The 16,467-nt window shown below is 36.3% G+C and overlaps 1 protein-coding gene across 1 annotated transcript in view; it reads left to right on the top strand.

Annotated features, from left to right (window-relative positions):
* The window catches only part of LOC136676862 (sentrin-specific protease 7-like), a 68,762-nt gene extending 55,813 nt beyond the window's left edge, over positions 1-12,949 (top strand). Inside the window, exons 18-22 of the mRNA XM_066654130.1 lie at positions 2,760-2,800; positions 4,231-4,274; positions 4,549-4,617; positions 8,163-8,313; positions 12,638-12,949. Of these exons, the coding sequence (XP_066510227.1) occupies positions 2,760-2,800; positions 4,231-4,274; positions 4,549-4,617; positions 8,163-8,313; positions 12,638-12,781 (449 nt within the window). The 3' untranslated portion in view covers positions 12,782-12,949. The remainder of the gene's footprint in view (positions 1-2,759; positions 2,801-4,230; positions 4,275-4,548; positions 4,618-8,162; positions 8,314-12,637) is intronic.
* The last annotated feature ends 3,518 nt before the right edge of the window (positions 12,950-16,467 follow it).

The raw sequence follows: 16,467 nt of genomic DNA, 5'->3' as shown, positions 1-16,467 counted from the left end.
ATTAACCGGTAAAACTAGGTATTGGATGAAAACCTCAAATAATACGGACTGCCACGAGGAGAGATTTGGAAAAAGTTATACCAAACCAGCACATTTGCACACAGAATATCACACTTTCTGGAAGTGTCCTTGGGATTGTGAAAGGCACTATATAAATTGAACTTATTGTTAGTGATCGATCGCTATATCGGCCGGCCGATTTTTGGCATTTTTTATATAATCGGCATCGGCTGATATATTAGCGAAAGAGGCCAATATTTACACAATGCACAGAGGCAATGCTGTGGGCAGCTCCGACATTCTGGCTGTTAGAGCGCCCCTTGCGTCCATTTTGCCATCTTACAGGCAGACATCATTGAGCATTGAGCATACAGGAGTACAAGCCTCCAACCTGTAGCTGCATGCCGTCTCATCAGAGAAAACAGTATGAATTATTTTTTCTTCTTCAGCTCTCACTATTTGTTACTGGCTGCTCTTTGTAACATACACTCAATAATCTGCATCATAAACGGAGTTGATAGTTGTAACTTAGAAACCCAGTATTATTTAGCCTCTTATTTCACTCATTGGTCGGCGGCACCTATAAAAAAAAAAAATCACTTGTTAAATCCGTCAGTATATCTCAAGTACCAAATTTGACAGTTAATGTACCAAATTAAAGCTTAAAGTCACTGATTTTCATTGATTTAATCATTTTATATGTAATCTCACTGATAAATAAGTATTTTTGCTATGTTATTAAAATTGTTATGAAAAAATATTAGTGACAGTACAGATTTTCAGATTTTTCATGTCGCCATATTTTTTTTGTTTTCAGTGCCTAACAGACCCAGACACCTAAAGAGACTCAAATGGTTGTATTTGGCAGACACTCACTCCACAAACAATATTCAAGTCAATAAACATGTTTCAAAGCTTAGATGTCTTTTACTAGTTACATTTCCCCCACTGAGGACATTTAAATGCAGCAGGGGATGTGGGGAAGGTTGCCTTGCTCTACAGCCAATAAGAGTGCAGCTCTCGCCTTTTAACACGTCAGTCTTCTAAAGGAACACTGTACTTGGTGAGAAACAGGTGTAAACATCAGAAATAAACTCAGTACATCAGAATAAAACACACCATAACTAAGGGGTTTTACAGTTTGGTGAGGGGTAAATGGCCACTTGGTGAGGGACAGGAGACGAGTTTCTCATAGAAAGTCAAGAAAAACACTAGGATGTTGACATTAGATCTAGACAAGATATATGCACTGTATTTTTGCAGTAAAAGTAATTATTTTCCTTATGGAGAGCTTGGGGTCTAAAGAGACATTTGGAGAGGTCATCTGTCCACTGTCTGCTCCAGCTTGAATATCTTCAAATCAGTAGGAGGTATCAACTCTAGATTTTACCTGATGAAAGTAGACTCCTGGAGACACAATTGTAAAAAGAAAAAAGTAATGGGACTCATGAAGAGCAGTTTATAGTCACTAACGTTTTTTTTTTTCTCAAAAATAAGACAAGCACCTACATTTTTTTTGTGGTTTTCATAAGCTGTTGACCACTTCATATATATTTCAGGACCTCTAAATGTTTTTTTTTTTTTTTTTTTACAAATTTGAAGGGTTTTCTGTAAAAAGAAATCATGATAATGCCTCTAGTTTATTCACTGCTTGAGGAATGGGAATATTGGGTTTACATATTGGCCATCGGCCACTACTGCTGTCTAAAAATTGGCATCAGCCATCAATAAACCCATATCGGTCGATCAATACTTATTGTTATTATTATTATTATTATTACTGGAATAATGTTATTTGGTTTTATTCTACTGTTGGGCGTTATTTGTTGTTTGTTTGTTTTTTTAGCAAATAAAAACCTACTGCTCAGATAAATAGCTTTTTAAATCTCATAATCTCTGGTGCCTTAAACTTTTGCACAGTACTGTACATAGTATTATAGAAGCATCCCACACTGACAAAATATCCTAAATATAGTTTTACGTTTACTGATTCTGCTTCTTATCTTTACCAGTCCAATCTGAACTTGAGACAATAAGATAGGATGTTTCTGTAGTACAGCCTCAGGCTTTCATCTCTTTCAAAAGAGGAGAAACATGAACATCCAGCTGAACATTAAGTGTTTAAAATGGTCTCTCAAATACAAATACAGGTAAAAAAAAAAATGGTAATCTAAACCAGAGATAGCAATAGCAAATATATATTTTGTTTACTGTTCAAAACAACCAGTACAGATACCTTGTATTATATGGAAATATGATAATAGTAAAATAGTGTTGCATCAGAAATAAATATTTTCATATATTTGAAGATATTATGCCCATATTGTGCCGTGCATGTACCCCTCCACCATGAGTGAATGTTTCAGATATTTGCATTTAGGCCAAAACCCCCTCAAAGGTTTGAAATGTTAAAATATGCCGTTTGAAGTGGTGTGTTTTCAGTAAAAGCCATTTTCTTGTATCCAAACAAATAACTACAGAGGCAGGGGTTTATCTTTTTAATGAAATCATAAAATATCCAGACATGAATGCAGTGTCTACTTCTTTTACCTCTGAGAGGTAAAGGGCAACAAGCACCAAAAGTTAGGGGATAGTTCATTGTTGACTTATATCAATTAAAGAGCTAATATTATAAGGAGATTTTGTTTGTTTACAGGGGAAGGTTGGGCAATCCTACTGAAATCAACACTTCGATATAATGGGTTAACTATTGCCCAGACTTTTGACTGAAACTGTGTTTGTGTTAACTGTGATTTCAGGAAGTATACAGGGAACAAAGCACCAGTCCAATGACCTGCCTGTGAGTGCTGGCTTAACACACACACACACACCCACACGCATATATGCACATACACATCCCTTTTATCCACCCACTTATTAAGTCATGACCTGTCAACTTTGAGAAATGTCACCTTAAAGTTGCTCGGTATAGCCAGTATAACTTAGTAACTTTGCCACTGAATTTTGTGATTTTCAGACCCTCTAGCAAGTTATTTAAATGAATAAATACATTTTTAAGAATATCTAGCCACTTTCTGTACTAAGTTGGGGTGCTTCATATAGAAGAGAATCCCCATTAGCACATCTCATCGGAGGACCGGGACTGACTGTGAGCTAGAGACACAACTCTCTTCTTTGGCTTCTCTGCTCCCAGAGATGAAGCTGTGGGAGACACAGCTCTCTCTTTGAAGATTCTCTGCTCCCAGGGACTGAGCAGCACAGGCAGTCTGCATGGCAGCTCACACAGATCAAAATGATAATGATGATGATAATAATAATAATGATAATGAACTGCGAATGTGCAAACAGTCCTGTAAAATTGATTCCTTATTTTGAACTCATGAACTGAGATCACATAATTGATTGAGACATTCGGCCTTATTCAAACGGCAAACAAATGTCTTATGAATCTATGACATAGGACAGAAGGTGCAATCAGTCCTGGAAAATGTCATGCATGTCCTCACAGATTACCGCAGATTACTTCAGCCCAGTACTACACAATGCAGGTGACTGTTAGATACCATAATGGGCATGTAGTACTCTTCTATATAATTTTTGAGCATCACTACAAATGTCTTGGCAAATATATAAAAAAGATGTCTCTTTAAATGTATGTGAATTCCTACTGAGCTTTCTTACTGGCACTATCTAGAGAGGCAGATGTTTAGTCAGAGTTCCAGCCGGATCAAGACACATTATTTGGAAAATGAAGTCCTCATTGCTTGCTCCAAGCCCACTGCACTTAGCAGGCCTTTTATGTTCCTCAGCTCACCTCATCACCTCAGAGTTTAGTGCCATGCATTTTGATGTTAGGGTCTTTATTGATATTTTTATATGCTAAGACTCGAGTAGAGAAATGGTCAGAAGTATCAGCATGCTGTGGGCAGATGACATTCATTCATTCATTTAACAAGCTCAACTTGTCACTCTTAAACTAAGCTTTTGTTTAAGAAGTAAATTTCACTCTGAACACACTGAGTGGAAAGACAACAGTAAATAATTCAGCCATTTTCAAAATAAAATTGTCCTCCCACTGCCTCAGAAGCTGAGGAAACATGTTGTGCTTAGTGTCCAAAAACCGGTCCCATAGCAGCATAGTGCCTGCTAAATGTATCTTAAATAGATAAGTATTGCCCACTTGTCAGGAGAATGCAAAATTATAATATAAATTGCTGCGTGGGAAGAAAGCTTGAATAGGCTTTGAGACCAAAGTTTTTCTCATTTCAGGACTGTACTGTTCTGAACTGTCAGAGAGAGAAGGTCACAAGAAGGTAAAAAATAATCAAGTTGTATTTTATATGAAAATATAATATAAATATAATAATTTTCTATATTTTATATAGAAATGTTAGATTTGTCCAGCATGATGACCAAATCTGTAGGATATCATGAAAGAGGTTGTAAAGACATTAATCGCAAGAATGAATTTCTGTTCTAACAAAATAATGACTAATAAGTTACTTTGTGACTATTAAGTTGCTTATAAAATTAACATCCAGAACAAAGGTTGACCTTTTATTTGTCTTTCTCTCTTGTTTGTTACAGGCCCTGTATTCTGATCATGGATTCCCTGAAGGTGTCCTATCATTATCGCATATACACACTGTTACGAGAGTGAGTTCATCTTACCATTCCTTTTCATGTATTCATTTGGAAGTGTATGCAATCAAACATGTAATATGCAAAGACAAAGTTACAAATAATACTACTACTAATCATACTACTCTGTTTCACCAGCAGACATATCCTTGTTTAAAAGTGAACTGTGCCTGTGCTTATCTATTAACCAGTTGCTCTTTGCACTATGTCTGTTAGCTAGCATAGAATAATTGTCAGTTATTGGTGTTCTCCATGAAAGCTAAGGTATGTTGCATTATCTGTAGTTCCGAGAGTCAGCACTTTTTGGGTGTTACAAGATAAACGGACAAATAAAAAAAATATCAGTACCTAGATGCTTATACTAAACCGGAACCTTAATACTGGTCTTGTTAACTGATTTTTATCAACATTTGATAAAACATTTGGCCCTGGCATATTACTCTTAGTCTTGGGCAGGGGTTGCCAACCTGTGGATCCCTACCCACGTGTGGCTGTTTTCCTGTACAAAATAAAAATGGGCGTTGGGTCTGTGTACCTTTAGGCAAATCGATTTTCATTTTCAAATGGGAAACAACCCATTTCTGATTTGTAAAAAGAAAAATGCTAGGAAATCAAAACACTCCATCTGTTTCTGGAGCTGTGGTCAGGGAGACTCACATTCACCTATTCCCACTGTTCTTTCTGTTCTGTTTTTCAGCAGGACAGTCCTAGAACCACACTCGTTTTACACACAGCTAAAAGAAGCCCCTGCATTACCTGCCACTGTGTCACAGAATAGTGGGGAAGAAAGAGAGGTTTCTTTTAGGAGTGTGAGGAGATTTTGGTTTTGACATTCTATCTCTGTCTTAAAATACTCTCTTTTCAGATATTGCTCTGAAATATCCAATGTTAGTTTCAGAGTATTGTTCCAAAGCTATCCCACTGCAGCAGTGGAAGAATAAAGTAAACAGAGATAATGATGCACAGTCCACTCCCAAAGATTCTTCTTGGAGTGGACTCAGTTTGTGACTGTTATAAGAAGTTATGGTTGCTGTAGGATGGTAGTTGTGTACATGCATACTTATTTGCATAAATACATAGCTTGAGGCTCCTGGTACAAATGTTTTTGTTTTTTGGGCTCTTTGTTTTAGATAGGTTGGCCACACCTGCTCTAGAGTCACCTCAGGTATACAATCCTGTAACTTCTATATGGTATAGTCCTCTCAGTCACACATCTGCCTTTTATATTCAGAAGTGTTTTGGTAATATTGTGAGCCAAATCTGTGTGTGTGTGTGTGTCTGTTGGCCTTAAAAATACACTCTGCTCTCTTCATGTGGTGTAGGTGAAGACAAGCTTCAGCTCATTTAAATTTGAAAAGTGCTTTATGATAGAACATGACATCATGCCTGGTGGGGTAGACCATAGAATTCAAATTTATGAACAACAGAATTCAGTAGAAACACCTGCATTCCCCACAAGAAAGCCAGGCAAATGTCTTCTCAGGTGATATTAACAGTAAGATGAAGGGTTATTTAAGTTCAACTAGAGTTAGGGGTTCGTGTAGGCCAGCTTGGACTTCTTTTGTGTCTTTTTTTTTATTATTATTATGTACATTGCATGTAAAATATTACAGCACTTTCTATTTAATAATGCCTTTTATATTTGTTTTTTGACTAAACATATTAATAAATTATATACATTCGGGAATGTACTGCATTCTTACAGTGAATAAAACAATAACAAAACGTTAAGAAGATGGGATGGAGAAATAAAAAAATAAATATAATTAAAAAAATACATAAAACAATTTAGGGGATTTGAAATATCACAATACAATTTTTGCAAAAATTAACCAATTATTAAATTTGTATTTCCACATAAAAAAACAAACAAACAAAACAAACAAACAAACAAAAAAACAGTCAGTTGTTTCATTCTGTACATATTCCTGCTAACACATTGGGTCTCATTTCTGCTACATACTTAAGTGGTTCTCAGAATTTTTAGACCAAGTACCATCTTTTAATCCTATGAATTTCATGTTTGAATATTCGCAATTTGCATGCATTACACGTGCAATGTTTTTAGTTAGTTATTCTAAAATAATTACTAAATATAGAGTGAATACAAATAGTTAGGCTTAAACTCATTCATTCATTCATTCATTATCTGTAACCGCTTATCCAATTCAGGGTGGCGGTGGGTCCAGAGCCTACCTGGAATCATTGGGCGCAAGGCGGGAATACACCCTGGAGGGGGCGCCAGTCGTTCACAGGGCAACACACACACTCACACATTCACTCACACACTCACACCTACGGACACTTTGAGTCGCCAATCCACCTACCAACTGTGGGAGGAAACCGGAGCACCCGGAGGAAACCCATGCGGACATGGGGAGAACACACCAACTCCTCACAGACAGTCGCCCAGAGCAGGAATCGAACCCACAATCTCCAGGCCCCTGGAGCTGTGTGACTGCGACACTACCTGCTGTGCCACCGTGCCGCCCTAGGCATTTTGAAAAAAGATTAAAAAAATAAAGTGAAGATGGATTAATTTAATATATGCTTTAATAGACTATAAGTGCAAAGAGTGCTTGAAGCAGGTGCTCCCAGCACTTGTATCAATAGGTGAAAGAGGCACGATGCTGTTAAACAGGACTCTAAATTAGGACTCTAATGATGCAAAGATCTGCCAAGTTGATTTCCTTCTGTTAAGCGTTTTCTCTATTTATGCATCTAGAGTTATTCCTTCTGGGCTTAGGAGTATTTTGTAAGATTGGTCAATGTTTTTCTCTAGTCTCCACTTTGGATTTTATTGCCAAAATGGCAAAGTATGTCAGTCTCTAGCCTTTGCTTACATTTAGTAAGAAACTGAAACTGGGCTTTCTTTACCTGGATTTTGCAAAATACTGGGAGATTGCGTTCCCTTCCTGGAAAAAAAGAAGCGTAGTTCAGTACGCCTCTTACAGATGTATTGAACTAACTTTTCTTCGTAGACCCACTAGCCCATGTTGTATTTATTTATTTAATTTTTTTACACAGACTACATTTACAAAAACTAAGCTTAATTATGAAAACCGTGAAACATTATGTATGTTCATGTATGTTTACTCATGAACATTTTTCAGTTTGGACATTCCCAGAAGATGTGATAATGATTTGTGTCTTGACATCCACATTTCCTCCAGCATGGGGTAGCTACTGGGGTAGCAGCATCTATATGGACTGTCTGCTGAGGTGTAATAAAAAAAAACTGATTAGATTTTTCCAGTAATTTTATTTCCATTTTATAGACTAGGTACTTTTCCACTGAAATGTCCATATAGCCACCCATTCTTCTATTAACATGATGTAGACTCAATGTTGGACTCTTGCTGTTTGGCTTTTAAGGCATTCATCATTGACAGCATTAGTAAGGTCAAGTAATGATGTAAAGATCATACAAAGTGTTTGGGCAATAAATTAGATATTTAACATGGCTGATTGACTCCATTTTCAGTTGATTTTACCAGAAATTATCTGCTAAAAAGCAAATTCCCTGTAGCTGTAAAATGTCTCTGTGATTTACCCCTCAGGTATCTGCAAGTGGAGTGGGAGGTCCGGAGAGGTACTCCACGAGTGTTTAACGATGACAGCATCAGGGGCTGCCACTGTAAAGTCCCTCAGCAGGACAACAGTAGTGACTGTGGCCTCTACTTGCTTCAGTATGTTGAGAGCTTTCTACAAGTGAGTATATAAATATACAAGTTGTTTTAGCTTATTCTCAACCCATTTTACAATCACTTGCCACAGCTGAATTAAGCTTATAAAAATAATAAATTGAGCTCCCATTATGGCACTTCTTATCAGCACAGTCTCCAAGTGCCAGTCATTTGACAACTGTGATGTCTTACTAGATTCGCCATGCCTGATTTGCCTGCATCTAGCTAGAAATGCCAAGATGCAGCGACCCCCCCCCCCCCCAAAAAAAAAAAACGACCTCCATACAAATCACGAATACTAGCAATTCATCAACACTTTTTTAGTTTGCCCCCTCCCCTTCGCGTCTCCAGGTGTGGTCTATGCTAACAAAGTGAAGTTTCAAAGTGATGCAATTTTGGGAGCCAGACAACGGCCCAATAACCTCTCCACCACTCTATTTATACCCTTCACTCTCAATTAATTCCCTTGTTGAACAACAACGCACACACCACCACCCCGTCTCCTCCCTTCTCTTTGACCACTCAAGCCCTGGGTGGAGGGGCATGGCATTACGCACACATCCAGGCCACCCAGAACTCCAGCCTAAAACCTCCTGAGTTTGCCCCCTCCCCATTGTGTCTCCGGGTGTGGCCTATGCTAGCAAATTGTCTTTTTATAACTTAGGATCTTAAGAAATTAATTTAAAACTGAATATGTGTAATGAAACAAAAAAAAGAATTCATCCTGTGTGTTCCATAATTCAGTAGGTATATCAGTCTAAATAAATAAATAATAAATAAATAAATATTTATTATAAATAAATATATAAATAAAGAACCATATATTTTCAAACAAATCAAAATTCACATTTAGATAGTTTTATAAATATAAACGAGTAAATCTTGAATATAATTAGATATAAACATGGACAGTACATTTAGAAACATAATTCTCCAAAATTAATCAAACTATGTGTCCCAAGTTGCATACTGGTATAAACAAACAAACAAATAAATAAACAAATGTAAGGCATTTATTTGTGGCAAAAAGAATCTAGTCAGTACTTTGAATGCTAATGAATAACTACACAAACTGCACAATGATCTTGAGTTGGTTGACAGTGTCACAGCACTGTTCCAGACTATTTCCACACTTTATCAAAGATTAACTAATCAAGTAATTATTAGTACTATTATTATTATTATTATTATTATTATTATGCTAGACATCATTGTACATTACATACACATACAGCAATTAATTTCCAAGCTACAGTACTGTGCAAAAGTTTTAGGCAACCTATATTTTTGATTACAAATTCTGTTATAGATATTTATTTTATGAATTCTGCATTACTCAGTCAGTACAAAAACATTTTAGATTTATTTTACTACTACTACTAATAATAATAATAACATCAATAATAATAATAATGTTACAAAAATAATAATTGTATGTCTGTAAAGATAGCAACTTATTTAAAATGAGGTTATTAAAAAAAAAAAAAAAACAATGTAGGCCCCTGAATTTTGCATGAAAAATCCAACTTCTTTAAAGAACAGTGGCAGATTCTCCAAGACACTCAGTAAAACTACCATTTAATTTCTTTATATAACTGTATAAACTGTACCTAGGACTAATATTTAAGAAAAAAAAAGTAAATGGTCATCACATAAAATACTGACTTTCTTTTATTAATTAATGAGTACTGCACATTGTTGTCTTTCAATTAATAAAACATGATTTAAGTCATCTTTACTTTCCAACATTTTTTGCATGTGCCTAAAACTTTTGCACAGTACTGTATGTCTACAGTTTCTACTTTGTGTGGTTTTATTAATGGTATATGACTTAGCATCTGCTAAGTCAATCAAATGCTTATAATCTTTGAGCGAAGGCATTCCTTTGAATGGGGGTGGGAGGGCTACAGCAATCTATAGCAACAGTTACGCTCATCTTAGAAGTGCATGTGCATATAATAAGGACACATGGATTAAAACAAAAGAAACAGATACATTAAAAACAGATTAGCATATGTCAAAATGTGCTATATTAAGTCAAATGAATAATTAAATGAACTTATATTAAATTGTAAATTAAATGCTGAAGAGAGACTTTACATTTAAAATGCCTAAATAATCTTAGAGACCTTTTGGAAGGTAATTATAGAGTGTGGGGGCATTTAATCTGTGAACAGCAAAAGATGTAACCCCGATCTAAGCATGAATGACACGTTATTGAAATGCAAGTTGAGCCTATGGATAGATTACTTGTGTTGTGCAAGAATTACAGTCTAGCAATAAATGTGTGTCAGTTCAAGCTTCCTATAGTAAAGACGATCTTTTGAGTTGTAACTCAGTGCAGGTAGTTACATCAGTCAAATGACCAACTCTCTGTACTTCTAGGTATCAGTAGGTCAAAGAAGCATGACACTTTGTATGTTAAGTGAATTAGCAGTTAGTGTTTTCCACCAAGTGTACTGAACTCCAATGATGTTGTGTTACTGGCAGTTGGAAGGAGATGCATTGGAGCTTTTTACTTCCTTCCAGCTTGTTAACACTATGATAGTGTTACACATGCAGGTGGAAGAGGACCCAAGTAATATTTGGATAGGACTCATACTAACAGTATTAATGAGAACAAGATTGCTACAAAAATGTGTGCTATTTCCTGCATATTTCTACACTTAAAACATTTTGTTATTTTCTTAAAAACCCTGGGAACCTAAATATTTCTAATTAATGGTTTTGTTGTAATTAATCTGGCTACTCAGGACCCACGATGTATTTTATTTCTTATGAATGTTATCCCAAAGTCTTGCTCTAAACTTAATGTAGAATGGACAGTTCTAAAATGCATAAAGCTTACATATCTCAAATAAAATGGCTCCACCCCCTCTACAATGTCTAAACAATATTTGTCTGAGGAAATCTGAGCCTCACACAAGACTTGTTTCAAGGCTCACACTGAGTAAAACCAGCACCTACTCCATAGCTCAAAGTAAAGTAAACAACATTTGGTAGAACTAGTATAGAGGGCTGTCACTCACACACATTAAAATATTAAGACCATGCCCAGGCTGTTCTTAGAGATGAGAGCATTTTGGTGATTTTTGAGCAGTGTTTGATCATATTTCTGCTTTGCGTTTTAAACTTTGCTGCACAAAAATTGCTGTATAAATTTAGCATAATAACAAATCCATATATCAGAATGTGTTCCCAAGGGCTTTAGGCTGATCTCAAAAATTCATCCTTTGGAAGTTTTTGAAGGAACTGATAATGCTCCCTACATGACTTTGCACCAAAAGGCCCAGTTTGGCACATTTAAATTTAACAAAGATGGACTGGGTAGTGAAATATTGCCATAAGACACACAGAGACATGAACGCACACACACACACACACACTGTGTACACATCCCTCAGCTGCTCCTTGTTGACTTTGTGCCAGATCTTCCAGCCTGAACAGTGTGGTCCAAAACCCTAAGACACAGCTTGGTTTCCAGCAATAAGAGCATTCCTCTGCAGTGGTTCTGATGATCTGAGTTGAATTTGAGCCAAACACAATGTTACAGAACACAGGGAACTTGCTATAAACCACCTAAAATCTCTGCAGATTGTTCTCAGTACTGTTTCATGTGGCTTCAGCATGCCTTGTGCTCAAGAGAAAAACATTTCAAGTGACGTCTGTCTTATCTGATTCAAACATTTGTCTTTGGTGTCTCATTTATAAAGTGAACTTGAATTTCATTCTGAATTGTGTTCTCAACATAAATTCCCCAGGATTTGCATACAACTTATTTGTAAGAACGTCATACGCTATGTTTTAATTTCAGTAAGTACCTTTAGAATACCCTTAAAAACCATTTAAATCTGAGAATTCAGCTTCAAAGTCATGTGTTTTATACCTCAACATACCTGAATATGGGGAGGTAATAAAAAGATGATGAGACAATAACTTGGATCAGGTGTGTTGGTAATGAAATAGTTTAATTGTTAGAAAAGCACCGACACTTTTTAAATACAGGACAGGACCCACAAAGCACAAATGTTTTCACACCCATTTTCTCTTAGGAACTAAGAATAGGCCTAAAATCCTAAAGCCATTAAGACTGGCAATATATATATACATATATATATATATATATATATATATATATATATATATATATATATATATATATATATTATACACACACATGCATACTTACAGACTAGATTTAAGATATTTTCGTTCATTAAAAATTGTTTTGCATTGTGCTCATTTTATCTCAGTAAAGAATGAGAGTTTTCACAGTTGAGTTTCTATCAGACCTCTTACAAAATTTTATAAGAAAGTTCCCTGGTTTTTACATGATTTTCCTTACTCAGAATCCAGTAGTACATTTTGAACTTCCTCTTCGATTGGAGCGCTGGTTTCCACGGCAACAGGTCCGGAGGAAGAGGCAGGAAATACGTGAGCTTGTGCTACAGCTTCACAAGAGGCAAGGGAGTGGAGCTGAGAGCAGCGGCTAAAGCACCTTCAACTGACACCAAGCAGCATTTGACCAACAATCTTGGCCTTGTTTTGTACTAATAGAGAAAATATTGCTATTTATATTTCCTGTTAATTTATTTTAATTATATATTTTTTGTGTGTGTCCAGTTTTGTAATGTATGAAGGAAGAAAATAGTTTACCTGAATAAAGGAAGAATTGTTTCTAAAACGGTCTGTTTATTACTTTTGATAATGGTATGATAAACTGAATGGTTTGAGCTGGAGCTATGAGGCTAACGTTGCTATGGGCTCTTAAATCCCCAGTTCTAACTCTACTCCTAAATCATCACATAATTAATGTGTTCTCCAATAGACTTGTTTATGTAGTTGTGGAAACATTTCCATAGAAATGGACAAAAGTACAGAAAGTGATTAGAACCAGGCATCTCAATATCTGTAACAGAAATGGCATATATTTTTTTCCTCACCACAACCTAAAGGCTAAAAATTTTATATGAAATTATGATGGAGTATAGTGGGAAATATAGAAAAAAACATTTATTTGATGACTCTTTTGCCTTACAATGGGCTGCATGTAACCCTCCAATATAAATAGATACGAATGTTCACTTGTCCCCGCAACTCTTGTGTCAAAGCTCTCATAAACCAATGTCTTGGACATCAGCAGTGCATTCAGGCTAGGTTAACTTGTTTGTCATGTATGTTTTGTTCTCAAGGTCAGGAATAACAAGGGTTAGCCATATGTGTAATTGGCCTGAGAGCAGGTCTGAATTATTGAGCGTTTTTGCTAATTGGATGTCGGTGTTAACTTAATTTCAGCAACAGCAGGGGCTCTAGGTGGGCCACTAGCCATAAGAAAAAAAGTCTTATCCCTTACTCCAGTCTCCACATAGTCAGTTAATGACCTAGTTACAAACTACATATGTACACCTGCAATAAATATGACACTATATAAGGCACCCACCCAGTCAGTTGTGTCTGCTTTGTCCATTATTTTGCTAACATTAGGTGTGCCAGCTATTAGCCTTGTAGTGCAAAGTAAAGTAGCATTTGAGACACCCAACATACAAAGGGATCAACAAAAATTTATCTATGGATTAGTAATGCTGTATGCTTATTATCCGGTAAGAAGTTTTGACATTCGGAAAGCTGGAAGGAATCACCAGTCTGAGCATATGGGCAGCCTTGGTGTGGGAATGGGATTAGTCCTTTTACTGTGGGCTATGTTCACTCACTCATTAATTTAAATGTGTTGACTGGAAGATCAACCCAATGCATTGCGAGGGCTTCCTGCTGTGGTTTGAGTAGATTAGCACTTATTACCTGTATCAGAATGCTCCTTTCTAAACTAGGCTATGAGAATAGGAAACATTCCAGCTTTTTGTCTCTGGATTACTTATATTAGCGAGGTATGGTTTTGTTTACTCACATCTTTGCTATTTTTGTTGGGTTTAGCATCCAAAAGCTAGAAGGAATTGCAGGAACTAAAGTTTGGTAGTAGGGAGAGGTAAACAACAGTTTGTGACTTAAACCCCTCCAAAGGCTTAGTGTAGGATATCCAGGAGAGGTACCTATAGGGAATGACACAAACAAGTAGGGTATACAAAACTGCCTGGTTGTCTGTTTAATGGATTACAAGAATAGTCTGGAAAACAATCCTTTAATAATAATAATGTGTATACCATAGCTCTGAAACAACATGATGCTGTAAATAATAAAAAAAAAAAAAGAAAATGGACACACAAGTATATACAAAACTAAAAAAATGCTGGTGATTCTGGTATTTCTCAGAACATTGGACTACAAAATCACTAAATGTCTTTGGGATTGACTTGGATCATGACCTTCTTCTTCTACGCAGCTTTGTGGGTTTGTCTGCATATTTCCCTGAAAACCTGAAAGTAGGGCTCCTGGAAAGAATGGAAGCAGAAGTGAAACCAAATAGTGGATGCAAAAATACTAAAAATATTGGTATAATCAGTGTTGAGTCTGATGTATATGTAGTTTTCTATCAAATAAAAATGTTTTTGTCTTTGTTGCTTAGTAATTAGACAGTGTTGCAGTGGGATTTGCTTGGTTCTCTACAATTAGAGCCGGAGCTAGAGGAAGTCCACACCCATAGCCCCTCTACTCAAGGCCATTGGGTTCAGTGACCCTGGTTTTCCTAATCTGGGCTAGACTCTGAGATTAGGGTGGAATTACATCCTCTGACAGGGACGGGTTCTTAACCCCCTCCTACTACAGTTTCCTAATCCAGTCTTACTGGAAGAACTCATCTTTACAGTAATGGTCCTGTCCTAATAATAATACTATGGAGCTGTTATTTTTTTCTTTTTCTTCTTTTTCTTTCTTTTTCTTTGCTTGTTAAAGAGGTTATCATTCAATGTTGCTAGAGTGAACAAAAATTGATAGCCACATGTTAGCATTATAGTTAAACGTTCATTCATTGTTAACCACATTTAAAAATTAGTGCTTTAAAAATACAGGTTCTGATGCTATTCCATATGACTACATTTTTGGACACACTGATCTAATATTTTTTGTGAAACGAAGGGCATTAATAGGCATTTTGTTCCCTCTTGGCTGCAGTAATAGCCTCTGGTTTCCTTAGATAGCTTTAACCCTAATATAAAAATATTGCAACCAATATTATTATGGCTACACTTTCACACTGACCTTTAAAGTAGCTGAATTATAAGATTGTGAAGAAAATTCTTGATGATTAAAGGAATGCAACATGTAATACAAGCGGTAGCCTTGTGAAATTCATTCCAAATTATAGCTGTCGATCAAAAGTGAGAAGGAACACCATGTAATATGTCCATCTTCATTAGCTTTAAAACATGACTACTACTCAGATTTACACTTCTGTCATGGAACATAATCTGGGCATTAAATCATTTTAGCAGGGTAGACAGATTCAGTTACTTGACGGTAGATGGCCATGAAGGTTGTTAATATCTTAAGGACAGTGCACTTGCTTTTTGGACAAAGGCCCAGACTCTGGCTCCCCTTGCCTTCAGCACTTTATCCAATAATTGATGTCTCGTATTGTGGTTGTGACATCATTGGTCACTATAAGATGCAAGGAGTGGCTGTCTGGTTAGTCTCTAAGCCAAAGGAAGGTGCTATGTTGTGTTTATTAATAGCTTGAGTAAAGCAGTGTAGTCTGAAGTCTATTATTGGCCTGTCTGATTTGAATAGAGATGCCTTTTCTTAAGATAGGTGCCCAGGATGATCTGTCCAGCCTACTTTTTGTATTTGATAGGATAAGCTTCATTCTTCTAGGATCATATGCTGAGATAAAGGATAAAATTTTTTAACTGTCCAACTTTGCAGAGTGACAAGACATTGAGACTATTGCTTTGCAGCAGAAAGATTGTTCAAAAACAGCCTGCTAATGCCTTCAATAATATAAGATGAAACTATTAGTGACAGTAAATGTTGCATATCCCCACAATCATCAAATGACAAACTATAGCAACCAGTGGAATGCTCAGGTATCAGAAAAAAATCTACTTGAAGGGACAGTCAATTGTCAGTATCTTTGATAATTATCATAAAGCTTCAAGGCAGGAGAGAACTACTTAAACTTAGGGTACTGACTTAAGGTCAGTTTAGTTTATTGTGAAAATCCTGTAGTGGCTAATAGATACCTTAACTGAATCAAGCCGAAACCTGCACTCCCAGAAGAGAGTGTAAA

This window comes from Hoplias malabaricus, chromosome X2 (assembly GCF_029633855.1).
Source record: "Hoplias malabaricus isolate fHopMal1 chromosome X2, fHopMal1.hap1, whole genome shotgun sequence".
Classification (NCBI taxonomy): domain Eukaryota; kingdom Metazoa; phylum Chordata; class Actinopteri; order Characiformes; family Erythrinidae; genus Hoplias; species Hoplias malabaricus.
The sequence above is the reverse complement of the archived record's forward strand: the minus strand, read 5'-3'. Positions and strand labels throughout refer to the sequence as shown.